This window comes from Archocentrus centrarchus, chromosome 3 (assembly GCF_007364275.1).
Source record: "Archocentrus centrarchus isolate MPI-CPG fArcCen1 chromosome 3, fArcCen1, whole genome shotgun sequence".
Taxonomy (NCBI): Eukaryota; Metazoa; Chordata; class Actinopteri; order Cichliformes; family Cichlidae; genus Archocentrus; species Archocentrus centrarchus.
In genome coordinates this window covers 33,799,705-33,822,891 of record NC_044348.1, presented here as the reverse complement: position 1 = coordinate 33,822,891, position 23,187 = coordinate 33,799,705, and the positions used below count along the sequence as shown (strand labels likewise).

The window sequence follows — 23,187 nt, the reverse complement described above, 5'->3', positions numbered from 1 at the left end:
ATTAATAAACCAAGCCTGTAGTGTAAATCTTATGGATGATGCGTATATTTAAACGAGGGGGAAGAACTGAGAAGGGGGGAGACAGTGAGGTAACAGCGCTCCCGTTGTGCTGTGGTCCATGGGTGGGAGGAGCATCATAGCACCTCTTGCGGGACGGAGAGCCGCGTCTCGGAACCGGACTGAGAAACCAAAACCGGTCGGCTTCGTGTAAATGTAGGCAAAAGTCCCGGATGTGGGGAAAGCGCGTCCTGTAGTTCTACGCTTAAGCCGTCACACATATACAAGCGTAACGCACGTATTTAAATGTGATGTAGCCGATGGGCACTGACTGGACAGGCGTGAAGAGAGGTCGCTGACGGACTGTGCGCACTGCTGAGTGGACGGCAGTGTTTCTCGTTGTATATTCAAGCCTAGACGGGCTATTGACAGCAGGTTCGCGCTTCTTCTGCAGTGCAGCTCGTCATCATCAGCATAACCAGATGCCCTCCGCCGGACCGGACCCGTTCAGTTTCATGCCGTCCACCCTGACCGGAGCCTGAGCCGAAGGATGCAGGTTAAAAATCAGATCTGCACAGAGCGGAGCAGCACCGACGACCCGGAGCAAGATGACAATCAGAAGAAAACCTCGTGTTTTTCCAACATTAAGATTTTCCTGGTGTCGGAATGTGCTCTCATGTTGGCACAGGGCACCGTGGGCGCCTATCTGGTGAGTTTCAGGGGGCACAGTGTTGGTCTGAAGGAACGTCATGTTTCTCAGGTAACATGGGGTTAACGCAGCGCCCTTCAGACCGGCGCGGGCAGACGGTGAAAAACGGTGCGCTGCTTCAGCTGCTGCGTGTAATAACCGTATTATTTTGATCACATTACTAAAATCACATCATCCAGAAGCCGCTGACTGATGACTTGCTGCGTATTATCCATCGGGCCTATGCGCCATCTGTATGTCACAAAGCGCGTCACAGCGGCAGTAGACTCCACGTTGTATGGAAAATTTTATTTGCTTATATGGATGATCTGTTGGAGAGCAGGTTACGAAACACTGGTCAGGAGGTCCATACCGCTACACGCTCTGCACCCATAAGTCTCAATAATGCAGGAGGCCTTTGACACTGGAGGATATAGGCCTAGGAGATGACGTGATCTGCACAACACAAGAGACAGCAGCTTTTTTTGACTCATTAAGCACACTGCATTCCCTGTGATCAGAGTTATGCGCTGATATTGAACTGTTGTCCTCAGATGAATGTCAGTACAAGCCATCAGCTTCATTTAGTATGAGCAGAGGAGAAAAATGTGTTCATGAGCCAAAACATAAAGATTTCATCAGTGATCACAAACGCAGGAGTGATATGAATGACAAAGCCTTGAACCCAGCAGTTAGAACAACTGCTGAGCATTAGCCTGTCTTGGCTCAACCACTTACTGTAAGTCCGTATTTAAAAAAAAAAAAAAAAGAAAAGAAAAGAACCTGGGTTTTATAATCAGCATTATTTTTGTGATCAAAGCTAGTTCTCCTGGTAAGTGGCAGCGCAGTCCTGATGCCACAAATAACCGCATAACAGGAAGGGAATGGAAGTTATTTTTAATGAGCTCTGAAGACAGGATCTGTATGCCTATCTGCTAAACGTGCTCTGAAAGGTGCAGATAATTAGAAGCACTTCTTTGATATTAGTCCAAACAGCAAGGTTAATTTGAAAATGGTGAGTTCAAACAGCTCATTAGATCCAACCTTTTGGTTTAGCCCCCCCCCTTGAAGCCTGTTGTGGAACTTCCTCTTCCCAAACCAAAGACGCACCTTCAGCAAATGCCTCTGCAAATAAAAGAATCACAGAACCGCCATCTGTCCTGTCCTATACCGTTTGCTATCACTATTTATTATTGCTTTTTTGATTCACAGTGGGCTACTAAATTCAGTACAACAGACTTGTTGAGTCTTAATATTGTCATTGAAATCCTTGCACCTTTTAAATCAGTTTGCAATGTCATGGAACAGATTTATAAGCTGAGTGTAAACTAATCAGATGTGTATGGTAGCAGGTCTTGTTAGTGTGCCACAGTTTAAGTAATACACCAGTGTTTGATACAGATACATTTTAGAGGTCAGTCAGAGGTTGTACACTAGTTTTGGAAGAGTTTTGGTTTCCTGGCTTCCTCTCCTCCAAGGACATCATCAGTACAGCATGACTAGGCTGAGGTCATGATACACAGTTATATATCCATCAGCAGATATATGAGCCATAGTTTTTACCAACCTTTGGAAGGTTAAAGTTACATTAAAGTCAGTTTCCAACTACACTCACAACAAATGGCCATCAGTTTTCTTCTAAAACTATTAGTTATCAGCTATTTAGATAATCATTTAATTTGTTAGTCATTTGTAAAAATTACTTCTTTTGGGGATTTTTTTTTGGAATAGTCACCATCTTGATTTTTAGTAAAATGTGACAGACATTTTAAAACAGTTGATCAGTCATAATCATTAGTTGGAGCTCTTCTTGATAATAAAAAAGCTGCAATGGAGCTCAGTGTGACAGGATAAACAGTACAGCATAGGATGAAACGCTGTCACACATAATTCACCTGAGTTCACTGCCGTGGAATGAGTGTGATTCTGGGCTTTTTCTTTGCTTTTGACTAAAATAACTTCTAGCTAGCTGTTTGCCTTCAGTCTTGTAGGTGATCCAGTACATGATGCAAGGAGCCACTTTATCACTTACACACCCTGAACACAGCTGGTATGTGTTTGTGTCCATTTAATTAGAGCAGCTACATGAAGTTTCTTGCCTAAAGCCACACACATGCACATATTCCCTTCGCTGAGTTTGGTATCAGGCTAGCCTCGGGGACTTTTTTAGGCGTATCTGATAGGAGGATGGGGATAGGCGGGCAGCTGCCCACTCTGTAGAGTAGCAGCTTCTGTGTTATCAACAGGTTCAAATAAGCTCTACGGGAGGGACAGATGGCTGTTTTTCCAGCCTGCTAACACCTGAAGCTAAATACTCTTATTATTGTAAATCAACACTTAAAGTGGAATGGAAAATATATAAACTTCATACTTCAATAACTTCAGTTGTAGCAATTTATTCAGATACACAGAAATGGAAATCAAGTGTATAAACTCACCTTAAACTGTGATGTCATCGGCTGCAAGTTGTAACACTTGTCCTTCATCTCTGTCCCTTTCTCTCTTTCTCTGCCAGGTAAGTGTTCTAACCACTCTGGAGAGACGGTTCAACCTCCAGAGTGCAGATGTGGGTGTCATCGCCAGCAGCTTTGAAATCGGCAACCTGGCCCTCATCCTCTTTGTCAGCTACTTTGGCGCCAAGGCTCACCGTCCACGCCTGATTGGCTGCGGTGGGATTGTCATGGCACTGGGGGCCTTGCTGTCAGCCCTGCCAGAGTTCCTGACTCATCAGTATGAGTACGAGGCCGGTGACTCGTGGCATGCTGAGGATGGCAGGGATGTCTGCTCCAACATCTCCAGGTCAGAGAACAGAGACTCTGGGTTTAAATGTGGCAACCGAGCCAACACCAACATGATGTACCTTCTGCTCATCGGAGCCCAGGTCCTGCTGGGCATTGGGGCCACACCTGTTCAGCCTCTGGGAGTGTCCTACATTGATGACCATGTCCACAGAAAGGACTCCTCACTGTATATAGGTGAGTCACCGCAGAGGTAAAACATGGAAGATGATTGTCAAGTGTGCATTCTTTTTAATAGCTGTATTTTATACTCGGCACATGAAGGATTTAACTGAGGATTCTCCGGCTGATCAGTGTTAGTGAAGAGCTGTGTTCACTGGTGCTCTGATCACTGTGGTTTGAAACACTGTCAGCTCCAAGAAGTCTGCTCATTGTCCTCAGACCTCTCACAGCGTTTTCATCCACAGAGCTCCGTCTTGCTTGTTGTTTTTTGTTTTTCAGACCAATTTTCTGATATTTGATGTGAACATGAACTGGCATATTTGAATACAACCACTTCTTGGCTGACAAACATATAACTTAATCATAGACGAGATAAAAGATGCACATCCTTCTTGGATTGGCTGTACCACGCAGTAAGTCATATTATTTGTCAGATAGTTCCATAAAAAAAGCACCCCACCCCCATGCAAAAAAAAGAACAAGAAAAAAAAACCCCACCAGCACAAACACAGTGGTGAGGTCTTCTTCAGTGACTCCACTTTGCAGAGGTGAGCTGCCTGTGTCAGGACAGTTGTCAATCAAAGCAGACAGGGCCCTAACTTAGGTATCCAAATGGATGAGTTACAAAAAATTAATGCCAGCCCAATACGATTTTCATGTACTACACTGTAACCATACTTTTTAATACTGTTGATTTATGCATTTTGACATGGGAGTCTGTGGGGACTGGCTCGTTGTTGGAGCCAGCCTCAAGTGTCCATTAGAAGAACTGCAGATTTTGGCACCTCATGCGTTGGCTTAATTTCTCGGCTCCGGGGGCTGCTGCTTGGACTTGATCTGTTGTTACTTTTCTGTTCAACTAATGTGGACTTTGTAGCTCTTTACAACGAGGCATTTATCTCTCGGCATCCAAAATCACTACGGCTCCAAGGCACCATCACCAAAGGACACCTTGTGCATAACTCTGTGATGCCAGTAGCTTCTGAGACACAGAATGCATTGGGTGTACAGTTGATTTTATTAATTAAATGCTCAGCAAGTGTACATTGCAGTGTTGCAAAGTATGCATTCAGCGTTATGCAAAAATTGATGAAGAATATCTTTTTTTCTTAATAAAATACTTATTATTTTGGACACTGAGTGTGATGGCAAAATTAAGTTATGTGCTAAATGTTTTGTAAACAGAAGATTACTGGCAATTTAATATCCATTATTCATTGCAGCTCACTGAGAGTGAGGCCTGATCTTGCCCTCTTTCATATCTGCAGGGGCCCTTTGGGAAGGCATGTTTTCCCAACTTTAGCAAGCATTTGAAGGTCAGCAGCAAAGGGCTGTGGTTTTAGTTACAGCAGCAACCAAGAGGTCGAAATAACATGCATTTCACCCTGTGTGCCAAAGTTACCAAGGCAACAGTTCAAAGGCAGTCACTGAAGCTATGTGCCATTCGTGCGACCTGCTAGCAGCAGAGGTCCGTCTGGGCAGATGGAGAGAATGCGAGACAGGAGACTCTCATAAACATGTTAGAGAGGCGCAGAAAGCACATGTCATCCAACTGGACTCTGAGCATCTTTTTATGTAGTAAGTTTAATTTGCTTCTATGAAAGCTGAGGTTGTGCCTCCTGATAGAGCTGTTCTTCCAGATACCGGCTTTTCAAACAAGTCACATTTGTGCTGTTATTTTCTGCGGTGGTTCTTTTGATACAATGGCAGCAGTAGGGTTGTTAACTTGTGTGTTAATATATGTGCATATTGCATGCATTTTTGCTAAATGTATGTAAAATGCCTGCTGTCGATAATGCAAATTCCCCCTGGGGGATAGTCAACCTTAAATAGGTTGGTGGGTAAAGCTACAAATTTGGTTTATATAGAGCGGCATGCTTCATATGCAGGGGCTATCCGGGCATTTAAAGGATTTTCCTATATTGATCCTAACTGTATTCCTTCCTGATGTCACATTAAGAGGGAGAGAGGTGCATTTTTTGATGAGGAATGTGTGCAAATTACAGCTGTGCTAAACTAGCCGCAATTTATTTCTAGAATTTGCACCAACACTGGGAGAATAGAACTGCCAGTGTAAAAACTTTGGAATGCAAAAATAACTTATAATCAGCTGATTATAAGTTATCAACCTTGATATTGAAAAATGACATTTTTCAGCTGGATGTGATGTTCAGTCTGATGCAGGAATCACAAACACATTAAATCTCTATGATGCAATAAGGCCTGTCAGCAGATGGGTTTGTTGTAGTAATAGAAACAAAGGTGCTGACAAATAAGATAAGATAAGATAAGATAAGATAAAACTTTAATGATCCCACGACGGGGAAATTTGCGCATTACAGCAGCTCAGTACAGAAAACTAAAAATAGAATAGAATAAAATAGAAAAACACTATACACATATACATAAGCACTATATACAGAAAATATATAGTCAATAATAGTCAAATAAACATGCTGTTTGGTTTTTATTTCCTTATGGCTAGTTGCTCCTCCTCACAGGCTCCTTGGCGAGATGCATTTTTTTCTGCTTCCATCTCAGCACAGACCTCTTTGCAGGGCGAGCAGGCCTGCAGATTGTTCTGTGCCTGCTTTGATCTGCACAGTCTCTGCCAGCAGCACTCAGTGTGGAGCACAGAGAGGTGACGATGGAGGAGAGGAAGGAGAGCACTGCACCCAACAATCCACCCTCTTGGGTTACCCTCCTGCTCGGTTAGAGGCCTACTCATACCAGATAGCTGATGTTTTTCTTTCAGTGCAAATATGATGTGCTAACCACACACGGTCCCATTATGACATCATGATCCATATTTATTTACGTTTCTTTCAGGTTTACAAAAGTATGCATTAGCGCACATTCTACGTTGGCATTTAAATTGATTAGCAACCATTAGCACTGTTAGCCAAATATGAATATCAGCATTTGATGTTTAACAGGGCTGATATAGATAATAAACACCATCTTAATTTAGCAATGTTTTACTAATTAGCACTAAGCACAAAGGACAATGAAGGCTGGAGATGAACCAGTATTTCATGTGATGATGGTGCAGTTCATCCTGAAGGAAACATTCAGTCAAAACCACAAATGTTTGCCTCAGGGTGGGGCTGGAAAAAATGTCAGGAGGGTACTAAAGTCATTCATAATCATCCTCTTATTGGCTTTGAATATCACCATTTGTTGCAATCCACAATCATGTCTAATTGGCCAAAAAATATCAACAAGCTGAAGGGTTATTTCAGAAAATACACATAATGCAGGGTCGTCCCAAATATGATTTTTGCAGCTTTGAAGTTTCTGCGAGAATTATCATGAAAATTAGAAGAAAATAACATCACATTTAACAAGGCTGCTAACTTGATGCTAGCATACTGGTCACAGTTGTGAGCCCAGATTTCAGAGCTCATGCCAAACTCGTTGATTTATGATATCTAGAGCTCAGCTTGTTCAGTGTCATCTTCACACATTTTAAAAGTTGGACCATAAACTAGACGAGTGAATTCATTGTGTGATGGTTTACACCTTTGCCAAACAAGCCAAACCTCCCTGGTTTGATTCCAGGAGGAGACACAAATCCTTTGGGGAGGTTGCATCAGGAGGGGGATCTGGTGGGAAAAAAATAATAAAAGGAAAAATCTGCAAACATGCAGCAGGACCTCCTGTGGCAACTGAAAGTAGCTTTAGACATATACAGCATGCAGGCACTTGGCTTCTTCACCACATCACTGTTAAAAGGGAAATCAGAAAATAATATTAGAAATGCACCACTGAATTTTGGTGCCATCAGTGGTCTCCTGAATGGGTCAGCTCTAATACATTGCACTGTGGACTTCAGTTGAATCTGATTTGGTATGAAGTCCACTTTTATGTGTCCCGGCTAAATCTACTGCAGCCTTTTCTCTTTCATAACATCCCCCAAGCTTCTTCCTTTGACACTTACAGATAGTACTCTTACATTAGTCTTTTCTCTCCACCACCCCCTCTCTGCTCTCCATTTTTTTTGACAATCCAGGCATGTTGATTGCCATGGTTACCTCCTACAATGTGACTGCTGTTGTGTTGTTGGTATTTATACAGTACGTATGTGTTCTGTGCTTCTTTGTATTTCCTTTTTTTTCTACTTTCAGGGCGGTGGTGTTGTTTGACAAGCCTGATGTGTGAAGGCACATTTAGGCTGTAAGAAAACCTCCTGAATAATGCAGCGCGACAGAGAAGCGGTTAGGTGTAGTTTAGCAAACATCTAACCAAATGATTAAATATTAAAGCGGCAGCTCTTCACAGGCTTGCTAACAAAGCAGAGGATTGAAGGAAAGGCTGCTCTTTTGTGGCCACATCTTCACTCCACATGGATCAATACTGCCTGAATGAAGGACACGCAAAAGAATACTCAAGAGTAATCCAGGAAACATTAAACAGTTGTCATAGCATAGATCTGCTCTGTCTCCGTGTGCCTGCCTGTTCTTTCTCAAATGTTATGTGGCCTTGCTCTTGCACGCGCGCACGTGTGTGTGTGTGTGTGTGTGTGTGTGTGTGTGTGTGTGTGTGTGTGTGTGTGTGTGTGTGTGTGTGTGTGTGTGTGTGTGTGTGTGTGTGTGTGTGTCTTGTACTTCACTCTGTTTTGTTCCTCTGTGTGTGTGTGTCAATCCTAATCATTGTGAGCAACAGATCAGGCAGCAGGCTGCTAAAAAGAAACAGACACTGTTGCTAACTGTTCAGTTAGACGGCCATCAGACCAGATCATTGTGCTTCCTGGCAGTAAGGGGGGGTAAAACTGCAGTAATGCAGCTGTGATGACCTGCAGTAGCAGAGTGGGATCCGTGTGATGAAATATGTTTCTGTGAGGCACCACTTTGGCACCAGCACTGCTTTGAACTAAGTGCCAAAGCCAGCATGTCAGCATTAGTACAATGTATGCTTGGAGTTGTTGCCGTCATAGATTACATTGTTAGCACTAAAGTAAAAAAGAACAAACATGGTTAGTGGGAAAAATCTGAGTAAGCATGAAACAAATGAAATGCTGATCTCATGGCAGTTTTTTTTTTTTTTATTAAAGCGATTAGGATTCATCCTGTGGTACCCACGAATATCTGTTTCCATCCAGTAGATGTTAAAATTGATTTGGCTGTAAATATTTGGCCTTTTCTGCTGGCGCTGCTCTCAGTGCACCATCATCCCTAGTAACACTTCATGTAGTGGAGCCATTAATTATCATACAGACATACTGGTGAGCTTACAGCCCACTGCAGCTGTTGTAAATGCACAATATTTTGCATGCTTGTGTGAATGCTGTACCTATAAACTCACATTAAAGTCTTGGACATTATTAGAGGAACTTTGCATGATTGACAGTTCAAAATAATCCTCATTTATCTTATACTGGGCCTTGGTGCAGCATTGTTGCTCCCTTCCCTCATCCTTTAAGCCAGCCTTCTTCTGATCAGAGGGCTTGAACAGCAGGTGGGACAGAGCTGTGTATCTAAGATGGCCTTATTAAATTTATCCCTTATCACTGACATCATACTGAGCCGTGAGCAGAAGAAGAGCAGAGACAAGAGCGATCTGAAACAGTCTGAACCCTGAGCTTTTGTCTCACAAGGATCCTTTTTATATTATTTCAAACTCTGGCCATTTTTAAAATGGGTATCCACCATTGTAACTGTGTGTGTTTGTGTGTGTATATATATATATATATATATATATATATATATATATATATATATATATATATATATATATATATATATTAGGGCTGGGACTTTAACGCGTTAATTTCGATTAATTAATTATGGGGAAATTAACGCGTTAAAAATTTTAACGCATTTTAATCGCACTTTGCACCGTGGAACGTTTCTCAGTGCACGAGTTCCCGGCATACAGATTATATCGACGCACAATGTCCAAATTAGGGGCCGCATCCTGCGAAGGACCCGGCCCACGTCTTTCGCAGCCCACGAACACCACAAAGGCCGGAAGTGAGCGGCTAGCCTTCATATCAGCTGCCGTCACCTCTGCGTAGCTCATGTCGCCTAGCAACCGTGAGTGTGAAGCACAGCTGTTTAAAGCAGCTGTTAAACGGAGAATGAACTTTTTCTCCTTTTTGTGGTTTAATTTTAAATCTTTAATTCAAAATAAGCTGTTAAAACAAGCATAACACATTTCAACATCAAGGAATACAGCTGAGTAAATGATTAATTTCCAACTATAACAAGTGAGACATTAATGTAGAATAAAACTATCCAGTTATGATGCTTAACTTTAATTTCAGGAGTTTGCTTATCACAGGAGCACTTCCACCCTTCATTGGTCTGTGTAGTAGACTGGTGGGAAAATAAACAAGATTTTAAAGTTTAAGCTTATGTATATTGATTCATTCATCAACTAAACTTAAATTAATATTTCTCATGTCAAATATTGAAATGCGATTAAAATGCGATTAATTTCGATTAATTAATTACAAAGCTTGTAATTAATTCGATTAATTTTTTTAATCGAGTCCCACCCCTAATATATATATATATATATATATATATATATATATATATATATATATATATATATATATATATATATATATATATATATATATATATATATATATATATATATAATTGACCAAAAATAAGGAAAAGCATAATATATTCACTTCAGTCTTGATGTGTGGCTCAAATGCAGTGAAAGATTGCTGAAATGAGGAGAAAATGGCTTCCTGTAAGTCCAAGCCAAATTGTAATTATTTAATTGATTGCTGCCAGCTGCTTGACAGCTACCCCATGTGAAGGCAGCTAACCATTCTACCTATTGTATCCACCACAGAGGGTCTTACAGTAAAGCAGAAGCCTGCATGCTGTGTGCAATTTTAACAATAATGTACCATCAAACCCTGGAGTGCTTTACATCTTAACACAATACAGTATATGGGTGTTCTTTAAATAGTTCTGCTTATGCAGGGTCCTGTTTGTGGTTTTGAGTCAACTGTCTTAACAAACTTTGGATGTGGAGCCCTTATTCATCTTGGCCTCAGGATAAATAATAGCTTTGATAATCCGGTACTTTATCCAGTACGTTTAGGTCAGAGTGTTACTTTGTGCAGTATTGGGGATTATGACTCAATTGTTTTAAAACAATATTCCCTTCAGTCCCAGCTGTAGTGCAAGTGAGCCAGTATTATCAGGCACTTAACTCACAGACTGTGTGTAAAAGGTGGTCGTAGCCACCCTGATTTCATCGTTTTATGAACTACCAGTTTGAGACCACAGATTTGATTGTTGATTGGTAAGCTCTGAGCCCACTTATTACAAGTGTGTAGTTAGCGTGATTAATCGTCAGCCTGTGTGTGTGTGTGTGTGTGTGTGTGTGTGTGTGTGTGTGTGTGTGTGTGTGTGTGTGTGTGTGTGTGTGTGTGTGGACAGATGGGCATCGGGTGGCATGGACAGCCAACTTTGGGGCACTGGACAGGAGTGGCCCTCCAATCTCATTGTACATTCTGTATAATGACAAATGAAGGCATTCTATTCTATTCTATTCTATTCTTTGTGAACACGATAACTTGAGAGCGAGGCAATGAAGGATATTCAAATTGATACAATAGGTGCATCTGAGTTCAAATATCAGTGATCTGTACTTTGAGGTAAAGGTCAGAGGTCCAGTCTGAATGACATTCCAATATTATTTCTGTGAATCCTGGCATACAGCTTGGTGTCATCCATGTACAGGGGGTGTCTGATGTTTGCTCCGTTCTGTAGTCAGTGACTGTAGCCATTCTTATTAATGATCTGGCTGAGGGGGTTCAGGCCTATGCATTAGTGGGGACATCTCCTTGGTAAATCCCACACTTGATGGTGACTTGTGCAATTGGCTTGAACTTGGCCTCTAGTGTTGTTCTCCACATTCCCATTGAATTCCTGATGAAGGATCTTAGGGTCCTGTTGAGCTTGTACAGTTCTAGGCATTCCAGGATCCACGTGTGCAGCATCGAGTCATAGGCTTTCTTGTAGTCAATCCAGGCGGTGCACAGGTTGGTCAGTCTGGTCTCACAGTCTCGAGTGACTGCTCTGTCTACCAGTAGCTGGTGTTTTGCTCCTCTGGAATCTCTGCCAATTCCTTTCTGGGCCCTGCTCATGTATTGAGACATGCGCCTGTTCGTCTTAGCTGCTATGATGCAGTTTCCATTTTGTCCTGTCAGGAGTGACCCTGCATTTGTGGCTGCTGCAACATTTATAATCTGGGTTTTTAAGTGAGTGTGAAGGTTACTTTTGTTTTGCCAATAAAAAAAAAAAGGTTTGAGGATCTGAAACTCACACGGCAGGGCCACCGGAATCTTTTTTTGGGCGTAGTATAATAACTACTCATTTTCTTCTGGGTTGGAAGGACAGATTTTTATGTTCCTGAATGCATTAATAAACATGTCAGTTACAATCAGCAGTATAGTTAAAATATTGAACACCTGGAAAAAGATATGAAAGAAACAGTAACAAAGAAATCCCTGCTTGGTCATTTAAAGTGACATGATAATGCTGGTAATAATGTAATTATACTTAAGGAATAGTCAGTATTTATAATTATTTGATGTTTCCATTTGATTTCTGTGTAAGTCTCTGAATTTTTACTACCAGGAGACTGGGGGGTGGTTGCCAGTATTTTTGTAACGTGGGGTCAAGAGAAGACGGCAAATATTCAGGCAAAGCAACACATCTTGATTAGACTTCCTTATTATCAAGTGAAAGTACAAAAACTCAGAGTAAGTTGGACATCAAGATTATTTCAAGCCTGTAACAGAGGACTGTATTTGTTGTATTGATGACAAAAATACAACAAATTACAGCACAGGGCTTTAGAGCACAGTAACCTACAATAAATGAAAGTACAGTAAAAGAGCAGCCTAGGAGGAGCTCGGAGTCCAGCTCCATAGCTGCAGGGCCAGCTTCTTTTATCTTAGCCTCTATTCATCGCTTTAATGCGTGTAATGAAGCAGTGTGAGGCTGCAAGTTTAGAGTCCACTGCAGCAAAAATGTTTTTATTCCACTGGAGTTATTACTCCTCCACTGTAGGACAGCAGAGGAAGGGAATGGACGCTGACTCAGCACACGCTGTCCACTCAGACCTTTTAAGAGCACCTTGGCCAAGAGACAAAGTGCCAGCGATTGAACTGTGCCATAATGTGAGCCTGAGTGTGAAATTATTCATATGCTGGCAGTGTGACCAGGTAGAAGAGCCTTGTCTAACAGTATGACCTTGCATCTGCTGCAATCATTACTAGTAGGCAAAAAAAAGGCACAATGTGGGGCTTGATTTACCGTGAGTATAAGTTTTATCATGTGTCATTTTTTTCTTTGTAGTTTTTTGCACAAGGGTCAAATTTATGTTTATTTATATTAAAATCCAAAAAGAAGGCTATAGCTCTATATTTAAATCAGCTTAGTGCTGCTTTGTGAGTTAAGGCTGCAAGCTGCTTTCCACTACATGCATGGTTTAAATTTATCACCTACTGAGTGATTAGTAAAATTTGAAGCCCTGGTATATTGTAATCAGGGCTGTATGTGCCATATCTTGTCATATTGCTTTATTCCCTCTCTGGAAAACCTAAGCTCAAAGCAGGGTTTTGGGAATCATACTGCATGTTATGTAGTTACATAGTTACAGATATGTCATAGGCAGTATTTTAGACTAAACACACACTTACCAACCACTTCATTGGGTACACTTTACTAGTATTGGGTTGGACCTTTTTTGTCTTCAGAAGTGCCTTCGTACTTCACTCAACAAGGTGATGGAAACACTCCATTCCATTTCGGGCGGCACTGACACAATAGCACCAGCAGTTGCTGCAGATTTGTCAGCTGATAATGCAGATCTCCTGTTCCACCACATCCCAAAGGTGCTCTGCTGGATTAAGATCTGGTGACTGTGGAGGCTATTTGAGTACAATGAACTCAAGAAAGCAGTTTGAGCTGAGATTTGTGACCGGGTGTGTTATCCTGCTGCTGTCTCGACCGTGTCTGCATCTCTAAGTTGCTGCCATGTGATTGGCTGATTAGGCATTTGCTTTCACAAGCAGCTGAACAGTTGTGCCTAATAAAGTGGCCAGTGAGTGTATACACTTCAGTATACAGTATACATATAAATAATACAGTATACATATATAAAAAAGTAGTTGTGTATTTTTGGGCTGAGTCGTTGCTGTATGTGTTGTGCTTATGAGGAGAGACTGATCACTTTTTTAATTAAAAAAAACTGGTATTACAATAAAACCATTTAACTCAGTTAAACCTTTATTGGCACACCACATGCAAGGAGATTATGAGCAGAATCTATGTAATCTAATCGCAGTACTTCTCACAGTCTCAAAAGTAAGCAACCCCCCTTTTGTTCATTGTTGGTTTGGCTGGAAACACAAATTAGATGTTAGATTCAACTCATTGTCACAAGGCACACAACGAAATGATGGTTCCAGATCACTCATCCAGAGACGAGCATCTGCGGTCATGCAGCCAGAGACCGGCGCTACCATTAGGCAATGTGGTTTAAGTGTCTTGCCCAAGGACACAACGCAGCGCAGGGACAGGGGCTCGAACCGGCAACCCCCCGGCTGCAAAACATCAACATGGACTTGTACAGGAAATTTACCTGCTTGTTTCCTATGAAACAAACAAAAGTGTGACTCAATTTGCGTGAAGTTTTATAGCTTCTCACGTCGTTCCTCAGGGCAGCCACAGAATAGGTTGACCTGTAGCTTCTTGACTATAGTTATAACTCACTTATAACTCAGCATGATTTCAAAGTATGAACAGCAACAAGTGATTAACTCGGCTGCAAACTCTTTGAAAAAGACAAATGTACACGTTAGTTACATTTACACTTGGTGGCATGTTGAGTGCTTATTTGTTCAATCTCACCCCAGTTGACTGTAATATTTTTAAAAATTCAGCTGATCAATGATTAACTTATGCAAATAAAATATGGAAAATAAAAGTGATTGATATGCAAAAATATGTTGTGTATGAAACAGAAATATGCAGACCTGGATTTGAGCGTCTGGTGAAAACCTGCTCTGTGTCTAAGACGTGTTAATTCTGACATTTTTAAGGCTGCTGATATTGTATCTGATATTTGTCTGTCATACTGGATGGTTTCATTTTAAAGAACGTAAAGAAAAACTGGGAACATTATTTGGCATCTGTATACAGTATACTAATATTGTAAGTACAAACCCGTGTTCAGTCACGCCATATTACAGGCTTATGAGAAATTATAAATGTTACTTTTTACTGAGTCTTCATGCTGTACAGTAAAGCCGTTACTGTCACATCCTCTGCAAGCTTGGCTTAAGTGGAGTGTCTCGACCTGCCAGAATGGACGTCCTCATTTATGTGACACAAAGTTACAGCTGTGTGTGAAAGAAATCAGTGCATTATTGTAGATAATAAATCAACATTATGTTGATGTTGCTCAGCAGGTTTTTTTTTTAACCTTTAGCTTCACCTGAGCTCGTCTTACAAAGAAACACAGCAGGTGGTGTCAAGAAGGAGGCAACAGTAATACTTCAGAACAGAGGACGTACATTAAGGTTGTCCCTGAAGGACACTGTAGGCCAGTGTAAGTTAGATGGGAATGAGATATTGTAGTTTCAGGCTGTGTTTATTATTTGTGCAGCCTATAGTTAGAAAGCAATGCCTTACAAATTTTCTAGTTTTGGTATTTCGACTGTAATATATGGAGAGACTATGAAATATATATTCTCAGGATGATTGCTCTCCAACAGCTTTACTTTTATGTTTCATAGCTATCAGTGATTTAATGTTTGCAGGTACAGACACTAAGAGCATTCTCCATCCCTCTACAGTTACTGCAAAGTCAATAAGTCCTGAAAGATTAACTTTATACCTCTAATGAGCAATCAGAACTTAAACCAATCCTGTGCTTGTCAGAAAAATAATTATGTTTAAGATCATAGTTCAAATGTGTGCACATTCTCGCTCTGCAGAGGAACAGAAGTCCAGCAGTTGCTGTTCTTCTTGTAGCTCACATATTGCAGAAACCTAAATTATAAGCAAAATTCAAGGTTTTTGTTTGATTTTTAATTTTTACTTGAAAAAATCTGCAGGGACAGTGAAAGAAGATAAACTTGTTTGTTTAAATATAGGGTGAACTGACGGGCTGCACCAAGGCAAGGTAAGAGATTAATAAGGATTATTTTGAAACATGAATTGTGCAAAGCTGCTCTCCTGGTCTCCAAGTACAAAAATGTATTTGCATGTATTTACAATAAATATAAAATCCCCCAAAATAATTTTACATCAACACTTTTTAGTGTTTCTGTGGAAGTGAGCCCACTTGCTGTCAGATATGAGTCAAATTTTTCAGTCGTGTCTCCATGGAAGTGGCCTCTGAAGCGCCAACTGTTGAGTTCAGACAGCAGACTGGCATCGGTCCTGAATGTGTCTCCTGATGGGTGTCCAGCAGCTGCTGCTGGAAGATTATAAGCTTTCCAACCTTTCTCACGGCATAACAAACCTTTGCTGCGCATCTCTGTCATCATGCTTATTGCTGCTGTTGTCACAGCTCGTTCACTTTGACGGCCCACCCCGGCTCTCACGTAACAGGAAACGCTGAAGCGGGTTGTTGTATGCACACTAGTTTTTGGAGTATTGAGCGTTGGTGTACTGTAGATCAGATTGGCAGAGGTCCAGTATTTTCTGCTGGCTCGCTGCCATGTTTGTGTGTGTGTTTGCCAGCCTCCCCGCGTCACATACATTATAGATTAATCGCCCATTGTGTGTCTGTGATTTGAACCCAGTGGAAGGCAGAGGAGGATATCGGAGGTTGTTCAATGGTTGGTTGTTTAAGCTGGCCCTGCTCTAACCCCAGATCTCCTTGATCACCTCACTTGCACCAATCAAGCATAACATTTGATTGGATTGAGATCGGGGGAATGCTCCTCAAACCATTCCTGATCCATTTTTGCTTTGCGGCAGGGCGCATTATCCCGCTGAAGAGGCCGCAGCCATCAGGGAATACTGTGTCCATGAAAGGGTGTACATGGTCTGCAACAATGCTTAGGAAGGTCAAAGTAAACATCCACATGGGCAGCAGGACCCAAGCAGAGCATTGCCCAGAGCATCACACTGCCTGGCCGCCAGCTTGCCTTCTTCACAGTGCATCTTGGTGCCAGGTGTTTCCCAGGTAAGGGACGTCCAGGCACCTGGCCAGTTCTGATGCTCATGTGTCCATTGTTGGTACTTTTGGTGGGTGACAGCAACACATGCAACAAACCACAATGCACTGTGTATTCTGACACCTTTCTATCAGAACAGGCATTCATTTTTTCGTCAATTTGAGCGACAGCAGCTCGTCTGTTGGGTCGGACCACACGGACCAACCATCGTTCCCCACATGCATCAGTGAGCCTTGGCCCCCCCATGACCCTGTCATTGGTTCACCACTGTTCCTTCCTTGGATAGAAACTGACCACTGCAGACCGGGAACATCCCACAAGAGCTGCAGTTTGGAGATGCTCGGATCGTCTGGCATCAGTTTGGTTCTTCTCTCATTCAAATCCTTCCTCTTCCCCATTTTTCCTGCTTCTAACACATCAACTTTGAGGACAAAATGTTCACTTGTTCCCTAATATATCCCACCCACTAACAGGCGCGATAATCAGTGTTATCCACTTCAGCATTTAGTGGTCATAATGTTGGGCTTAAACGAACATAGCAGACATTTACATGTCACTCCTTTGAGGTTGGATCTCCTCATAAATAATTATGTTTAAAAAAAAAATACAAATATTTGAAATGGTCTTTTTGACACAAATGGGCAAGCAGTTATTTTTTTAAAAATATTTTTCATGTCATTTATTATTATTAACATTTGATTTAAACAGTGAAAATGAGCATAGATTGTCACTATATTTTGTATCTGTGTTTGAATGTATTGCTTACCTGGCAGGAATCACTGAGTTTCACATGAATGTATATTTCTGGGGTCATTTTCTGCAGTTTATGTCAATCTACAAACGTCAACCAGAAATTCAAAAATCCTTCTGTTAACTACTTTTTCCAACTTATATTATAGAGGTTTTATCTCTAAAAAAGAGTTTATGATACTACCCTGTTCTCACAAACAATAACTGGTGATGTCCAGAGGAGTAATCATTAAATTGCCTACAGAGAAATTGACTGGTCCTCTCATCCTGTCAGGAGGGAGCAGCGCTTCCTCTGCTTTGGGATCCATTATTAGCAGTCGGGCTACTGGAACTCACTCCTATTGTTCCACTTAACACCAGCATGGATAACAGATTAAGTAACACACACAAACACACACACATACAGAGTCCTGCACAGCGTGATGCTTTATAGAAATCTCTCAGCCTCTGTGCCAAAAGAGGGGCAGCTTTTTGCATTCAGAAAGTGCATCAGTCACTCCCCGCTGCTCTTCCAGTAAGAACCCATTTCCTGTTTGATTATTTATGATGCTGCTGGATAATCTAGTCTTGGATCAATTACACTGTGCAACCTATGGGCTGCACATTACAGTGATGGTGAATGAATCTGGCATGGATTTCATGCTTAAATAACATGCATTTGATTCCTAATCATAAAGTGGATTTAACAAATGTACTCTATAAGAGGAAGCATTATATTTTAATGGAAGGAGCTGGTAATAAACATCTTGCAGTGATGATACAAGGGTGCCCTCTGCTGAGCGATGAGGGGAAATGCATTTGTCTTCTTTGCTTGGGTCATTTTATGATACAAACACTGAAACATTGCTGGTGGTTTTTTCCTGACGCACATGTTGTTCTTCTGTCCCTTTGTTTTGTCTTTCAGGTATCTTATTTTCGACATTAGTGTTTGGCCCAGCCTGTGGCTTCATCTTAGGTTCTGTCTGTACCAAAGTTTATGTTGATGCTGTTTTCATTGATACCAGTAAGTTGGAAACGGTTACAAATATTACAAAATTATACTCCACTGATACAGAGAATTTTGTCATGATCTCTACTAGTACAGCTGTTAGCCTCTATTAATGGCTGCTGTGAATTTTCTTACCCTCCATTGAAGGTAAGCTGGACATCACCCCAGATGACCCTCGCTGGATCGGGGCGTGGTGGGGCGGCTTCCTCTTGTGTGGTGCCTTACTCTTCCTGTCAGCCCTCTTCATGTTCGGTTTCCCCCAGGCGCTGGATGCGCAGGACATGGACAGTGGAGGGGAGAGTGAGCAGGCCATGCTGCCTGCTTCCCTGACCCTGGAGTACCAGGGCTCTAAACCCAATGGAGCCATTCATGGCTTTGATATAAACAGCGGACTCTCAGTCTGTGAGCACCTGAGAGGTGAGGAGGTCAAGAGAAGAGAGGAGGGGGCGCGATAAGTGACAAGAGAGATTTAATTTATGAAATATTTAAATTCGGACACACGCTTTGGCTCTTTTGGCTCTTTTCTTTCATCGTTTCTTTCTTCTGCTTTCACCCAGTGATCCCCCGGGTCACCAGGCACCTTCTCTCCAATCCGGTGTTCAGCTGTATCACCCTGGCAGCCTGTATGGAGATTGCTGTGGTTGCTGGCTTTGCTGCCTTTCTGGGCAAATACCTGGAGCAGCAGTTCAACCTTACAACATCCTCAGCTAATCAGCTGCTAGGTGGGCGGTAGGGTTGGATATTGATAAAAATTTACTGATACCAAAGCCATTATCTGTTCTGCTTACAGCTCACATTTCTTATTGATTCCTTTGCAACTTCTTGTGTGGGAGAAAGAGTAGGCCCAAGAGGTTTTTTAGCATCAACACAACTGCTTAATTATCACTGAGCGAGGACACACTGCAGAACAGAGAGAGCGAAAAAAGGCTTGTAAAGCTCCGCTGCCAAGACTTTGACATTATTGTTTTGCGACACGCTGATGTCAGAAAAACTTGCCAGCATTGATGAGCAGGGTAAATGTGAGACTTTTAAAGAACTCGTTAATACCTCTTTAAATCAAATTAAATCAAACCAGCAATGACTAATTTTACCAGAATACTCAGATACTGCAGATTGTCCAGTTTCAGAACGTATGATTTATTATTGGATTTTTTTTTTTTATTCATTAATGTTTACATCAGTGTTGCAGGTGAAGATGATAACATGGTGTAATATCTTGGTAGATTTTTATTTTGAAAAATGGAAAATAATGACTAAAGATTTACAATAAATGATGTACAAAATGAACTATTTACATCTAAAATACAGTGGAGTAAAAATAGAAAGCATAAGAACTACATTAAAACTTTATCTAAATATAGTATGTGTGAGTGAGTGTATTCATGTTCTCATCTAACAGCACTGCTCACGCTAATCTTTCTAGAGGAATGTTGTTCTATAGTTGGGTTTTACTCATTTTTCCCTCCCCAGGTATGACCGCCATCCCCTGTGCATGTCTGGGAATCTTCCTGGGGGGGCTCCTGGTTAAGAAGCTGAACCTGTCAGCTCTGGGTGCCGTCCGCATGGCCATGCTGGTCAACCTGGTGTCCACTGCCTGCTACGTCTCTTTCCTCTTCTTGGGCTGTGACACCGGGCCTGTCGCTGGGGTCACAGTGGCCTACAGCAATGAGTAAGAGTGATGAATTACTGATGTGAACGCCGAGTCTTTCCAGGAACTTTAAGTCAAGTACAGTTACTGTTATTTTTCCCACAGGGCTAAAGGTCCATGCAGGAACAAAATGAAACAAATCTCAGAATAAATAAGTCCTCCAGAAATATTAATTTAGATTTTCAAATTGCTTCTGTTCATTGTACATATGCAGCATAATCCCTAACATGACCTTTGACCTCCTCCGTAGGACGTTGCAGTCATGGCAGCAGCCTGAGTCAGCATGCATTAGTAACTGTAACTGTTACACAGCGTCGGTGAGCCCCGTCTGTGGCTCCAATGGAGTCACCTACCTCTCAGCCTGCTTCGCTGGCTGCACCAAACCAGTGAGTTCGGGCACTGATGATGACTGTCATTGCTACCCCAGACCTGAAGGGCTCAGATTAAATGAGTTTTACTTTGGATCTCCACAATCACGATTACATTCTTATCACATCTCATTTCCTTTCTGTGTGTCAGAACTTGACCAACTGTGCGTGTATATCCAGCAACAGTGAAGAAGCAGTGGCTTTACCAGGAAAGTGTCCCAGTCCAGGCTGCCAACAGGCCTTTCTCACCTTCCTGTGTGTTATATGTGTATGCAGCATGATTGGAGCTATGGCCCAGACACCTTCTGTCATCATCCTAATCAGGTATGATGCAGACAAATGCCAAAACACGAGGGTGTATCATCTCATATATAATGACATCATCGTGGGATATTATTTGTTCTACTTAAAGTTCTTGCTTAGACACTTGTGGCCTTAGGATGTTCATAATAACATCATTTATAAGTTGATTGATTAAGAACACTATTTTCCCACAGTACACAAAGGGATAAAGTATTTTCTCAATTTTCAGAACTGTCAGTCCAGAGCTTAAATCATACGCCCTCGGTGTGCTGTTCCTGCTCCTGAGACTCATAGGTAAGAAACACTTTGCTTCTCTTGGTGCACACTCTGCAGAAGGCCCTCTGTGTTGTGTTTGTGCTACAGCTGCTGTTCTGTAGTTGTACTCTGTGACTTAAACGTCAGGGCAATTTTTCACCTTGCTTGAAGTGAACTTCATCAGTCTGTCTGCCTGGATACATTAGGAACATGAACTCAAACTGGTGTTCTTCTTGACCTTGTGACCTGCTGTCTCTCTGCAATCCCCACCTGCCCCAGGCTTCATCCCTCCCCCTCTGATCTTCGGCATGGGCATCGACTCCACCTGTCTGTTCTGGAGTTCTGTCTGTGGCGAGAAGGGAGCCTGCATGCTGTACGACAACGTGGCCTACAGGCATCTGTACGTCAGCATCGCCATCGTTCTCAAGTCGTCAGCCTTCGTCCTGTACGCGACCACGTGGCAGTGTCTGAGAAAGAACTACAGGAAGTACATCAAGAACAACGAGGGATACCTCACACCCACTGAACTCTTTGCCTCCAATGTGACTCTGGACAATTTAGGAAAGGAGATCACCCAGAACCCAACCAACAGGACAAAGTTCATATACAACCTGGAGGACCGTGAGACGTGTGACAACATGGAGTCTGTTTTATAGTGGCTGCAGACTGGAGCCGTTAACGTGCAACAGACCCGAGGTGCGATCTTTCTGTGGTGGCGTATCGGTTCAGAGAAATGTCCTCCGTAAGGTTCTGGTCTTCTTGTCGTCCAAAACATATGACACACATTTCTGAAAAAAAAAAGAGATGATTCCCCAAATTTGCCACGTCCACATTTTTGTCAGCTAAAATTAAGCTGGCTTTAAAAATATATATTGCTTTAACATTTCAGGGGGATGGAGGGAGGGCGGGGGAATATGATTATTTATTTTTGCAAAATTAAAATGGAAAGTAAAAAGAGGGAAAAAAAACACATGCAATAGATTACTGCTGACTAAAAACCACTGAAGTTTAGTTTAACGTTGTGGATTTACTGTACGAGAGCTTCATGAGACGGTTTATTTTCCTTTAGTATTTCTCAGGTATGGTATATCAGAAAATGCAAAAAGGGTGACAGTCTTCAATTTTCAGTCCATCTGCAGTGCAGTGAGCATCCCCACAGACTTCTAGGTTCCTACTCCATTCAAAACCAGTTAACGAGCTCTTTTCACATCAGCCCTAATTTTTAAAAAATATTTCCCAAATGCTGTTAAACAGAGCATGGAATTTTTAAACACAGCTTTTCCAAACATCCTAGTTTTATTTTGGATGTTTACACGATTTTACTTGGCACACAGAAACTAAATTATTTCACAAAATCCAAAAACTACCAGGGTCCAAATTACTAGCCCCGCCCCCCAATGCTAATAGTTAATTGTATTTCTTTTTTTCCTTTTCCTTATTTTCTTTTAAACAGCCTGCAGTCAACATTTGGCAAATCTGTCAATGCTCCTTCAGGTTTGATGGTCTTCTGGCATGGACGCTGGTCTTTGTGCAGGCCAGTCAGTAACATTCACACTTTAACGTTCTTCACCAGGAGCGATGCGCGTTTGGGTCGTTTTCACGTTGGAAGACAAAGCGCTGACCCAGACCCAAACCCAGTTTTGCTGCTGACTGCTTGAGGTTTTCTTTCAAAATCTTCCCACATCCTTCTTTCTTCATGATTCCTTCCACCTTGAGGAGAGTCACAGTTTCCGACACACTGAAGCATCCCCACAGCATAATACATCCCCCCGTGTTTCACTGATGGTGTTCTTTAGGTTGTGCTCCTCTCCATTCTTTCTCCCAGCATGAGCAGTGTCTCTGTAGCCAAAGAGCTCTAGTTTCACCTCATCTGACGAAAGGATGTGTGTGTGTGTGTGTGTGATCTTTGTGCAGGTTGTTCTTAGCATACTTCAGTACGCCTTGGTAGTTTCACTCGATCTGCAGCCTTGTAGTCTATTCCTGTGAAGGGCTCTAGTTGTTGTCTTCCTTAAGACTACGATTCCCGACTTGGCCGAGTCATTCACTAATGTCTTGGCAG

General features: G+C 41.9%; 1 protein-coding gene across 1 annotated transcript; it reads left to right on the top strand.

The window, feature by feature from the left end:
- Positions 1 to 329: 329 nt before the first annotated feature.
- LOC115774000 (solute carrier organic anion transporter family member 3A1-like) lies at positions 330 to 21,951 on the top strand. Its single transcript, XM_030721000.1, has 10 exons — positions 330 to 706; positions 3,201 to 3,660; positions 18,471 to 18,569; positions 18,702 to 18,971; positions 19,112 to 19,276; positions 20,025 to 20,223; positions 20,453 to 20,588; positions 20,722 to 20,894; positions 21,103 to 21,167; positions 21,408 to 21,951. Exons 1-10 carry the CDS (start codon positions 548 to 550, stop codon positions 21,782 to 21,784), a joined length of 2,103 nt encoding a protein of 700 aa, XP_030576860.1. The 5' UTR covers positions 330 to 547; the 3' UTR covers positions 21,785 to 21,951.
- Positions 21,952 to 23,187: the final 1,236 nt, after the last annotated feature.

Coding starts and splice junctions, on each gene's coding strand:
- LOC115774000 (XM_030721000.1), top strand. CDS start 548: ATGCAGGTTAAAAATCAGATCTGCACAGAGCGGAGCAGCACCGACGAC. Junction 707..3,200: donor GCACCGTGGGCGCCTATCTG/GTGAGTTTCAGG, acceptor TTTCTCTGCCAG/GTAAGTGTTCTAACCACTCT. Junction 20,589..20,721: donor TCGCTGGCTGCACCAAACCA/GTGAGTTCGGGC, acceptor TCTGTGTGTCAG/AACTTGACCAACTGTGCGTG.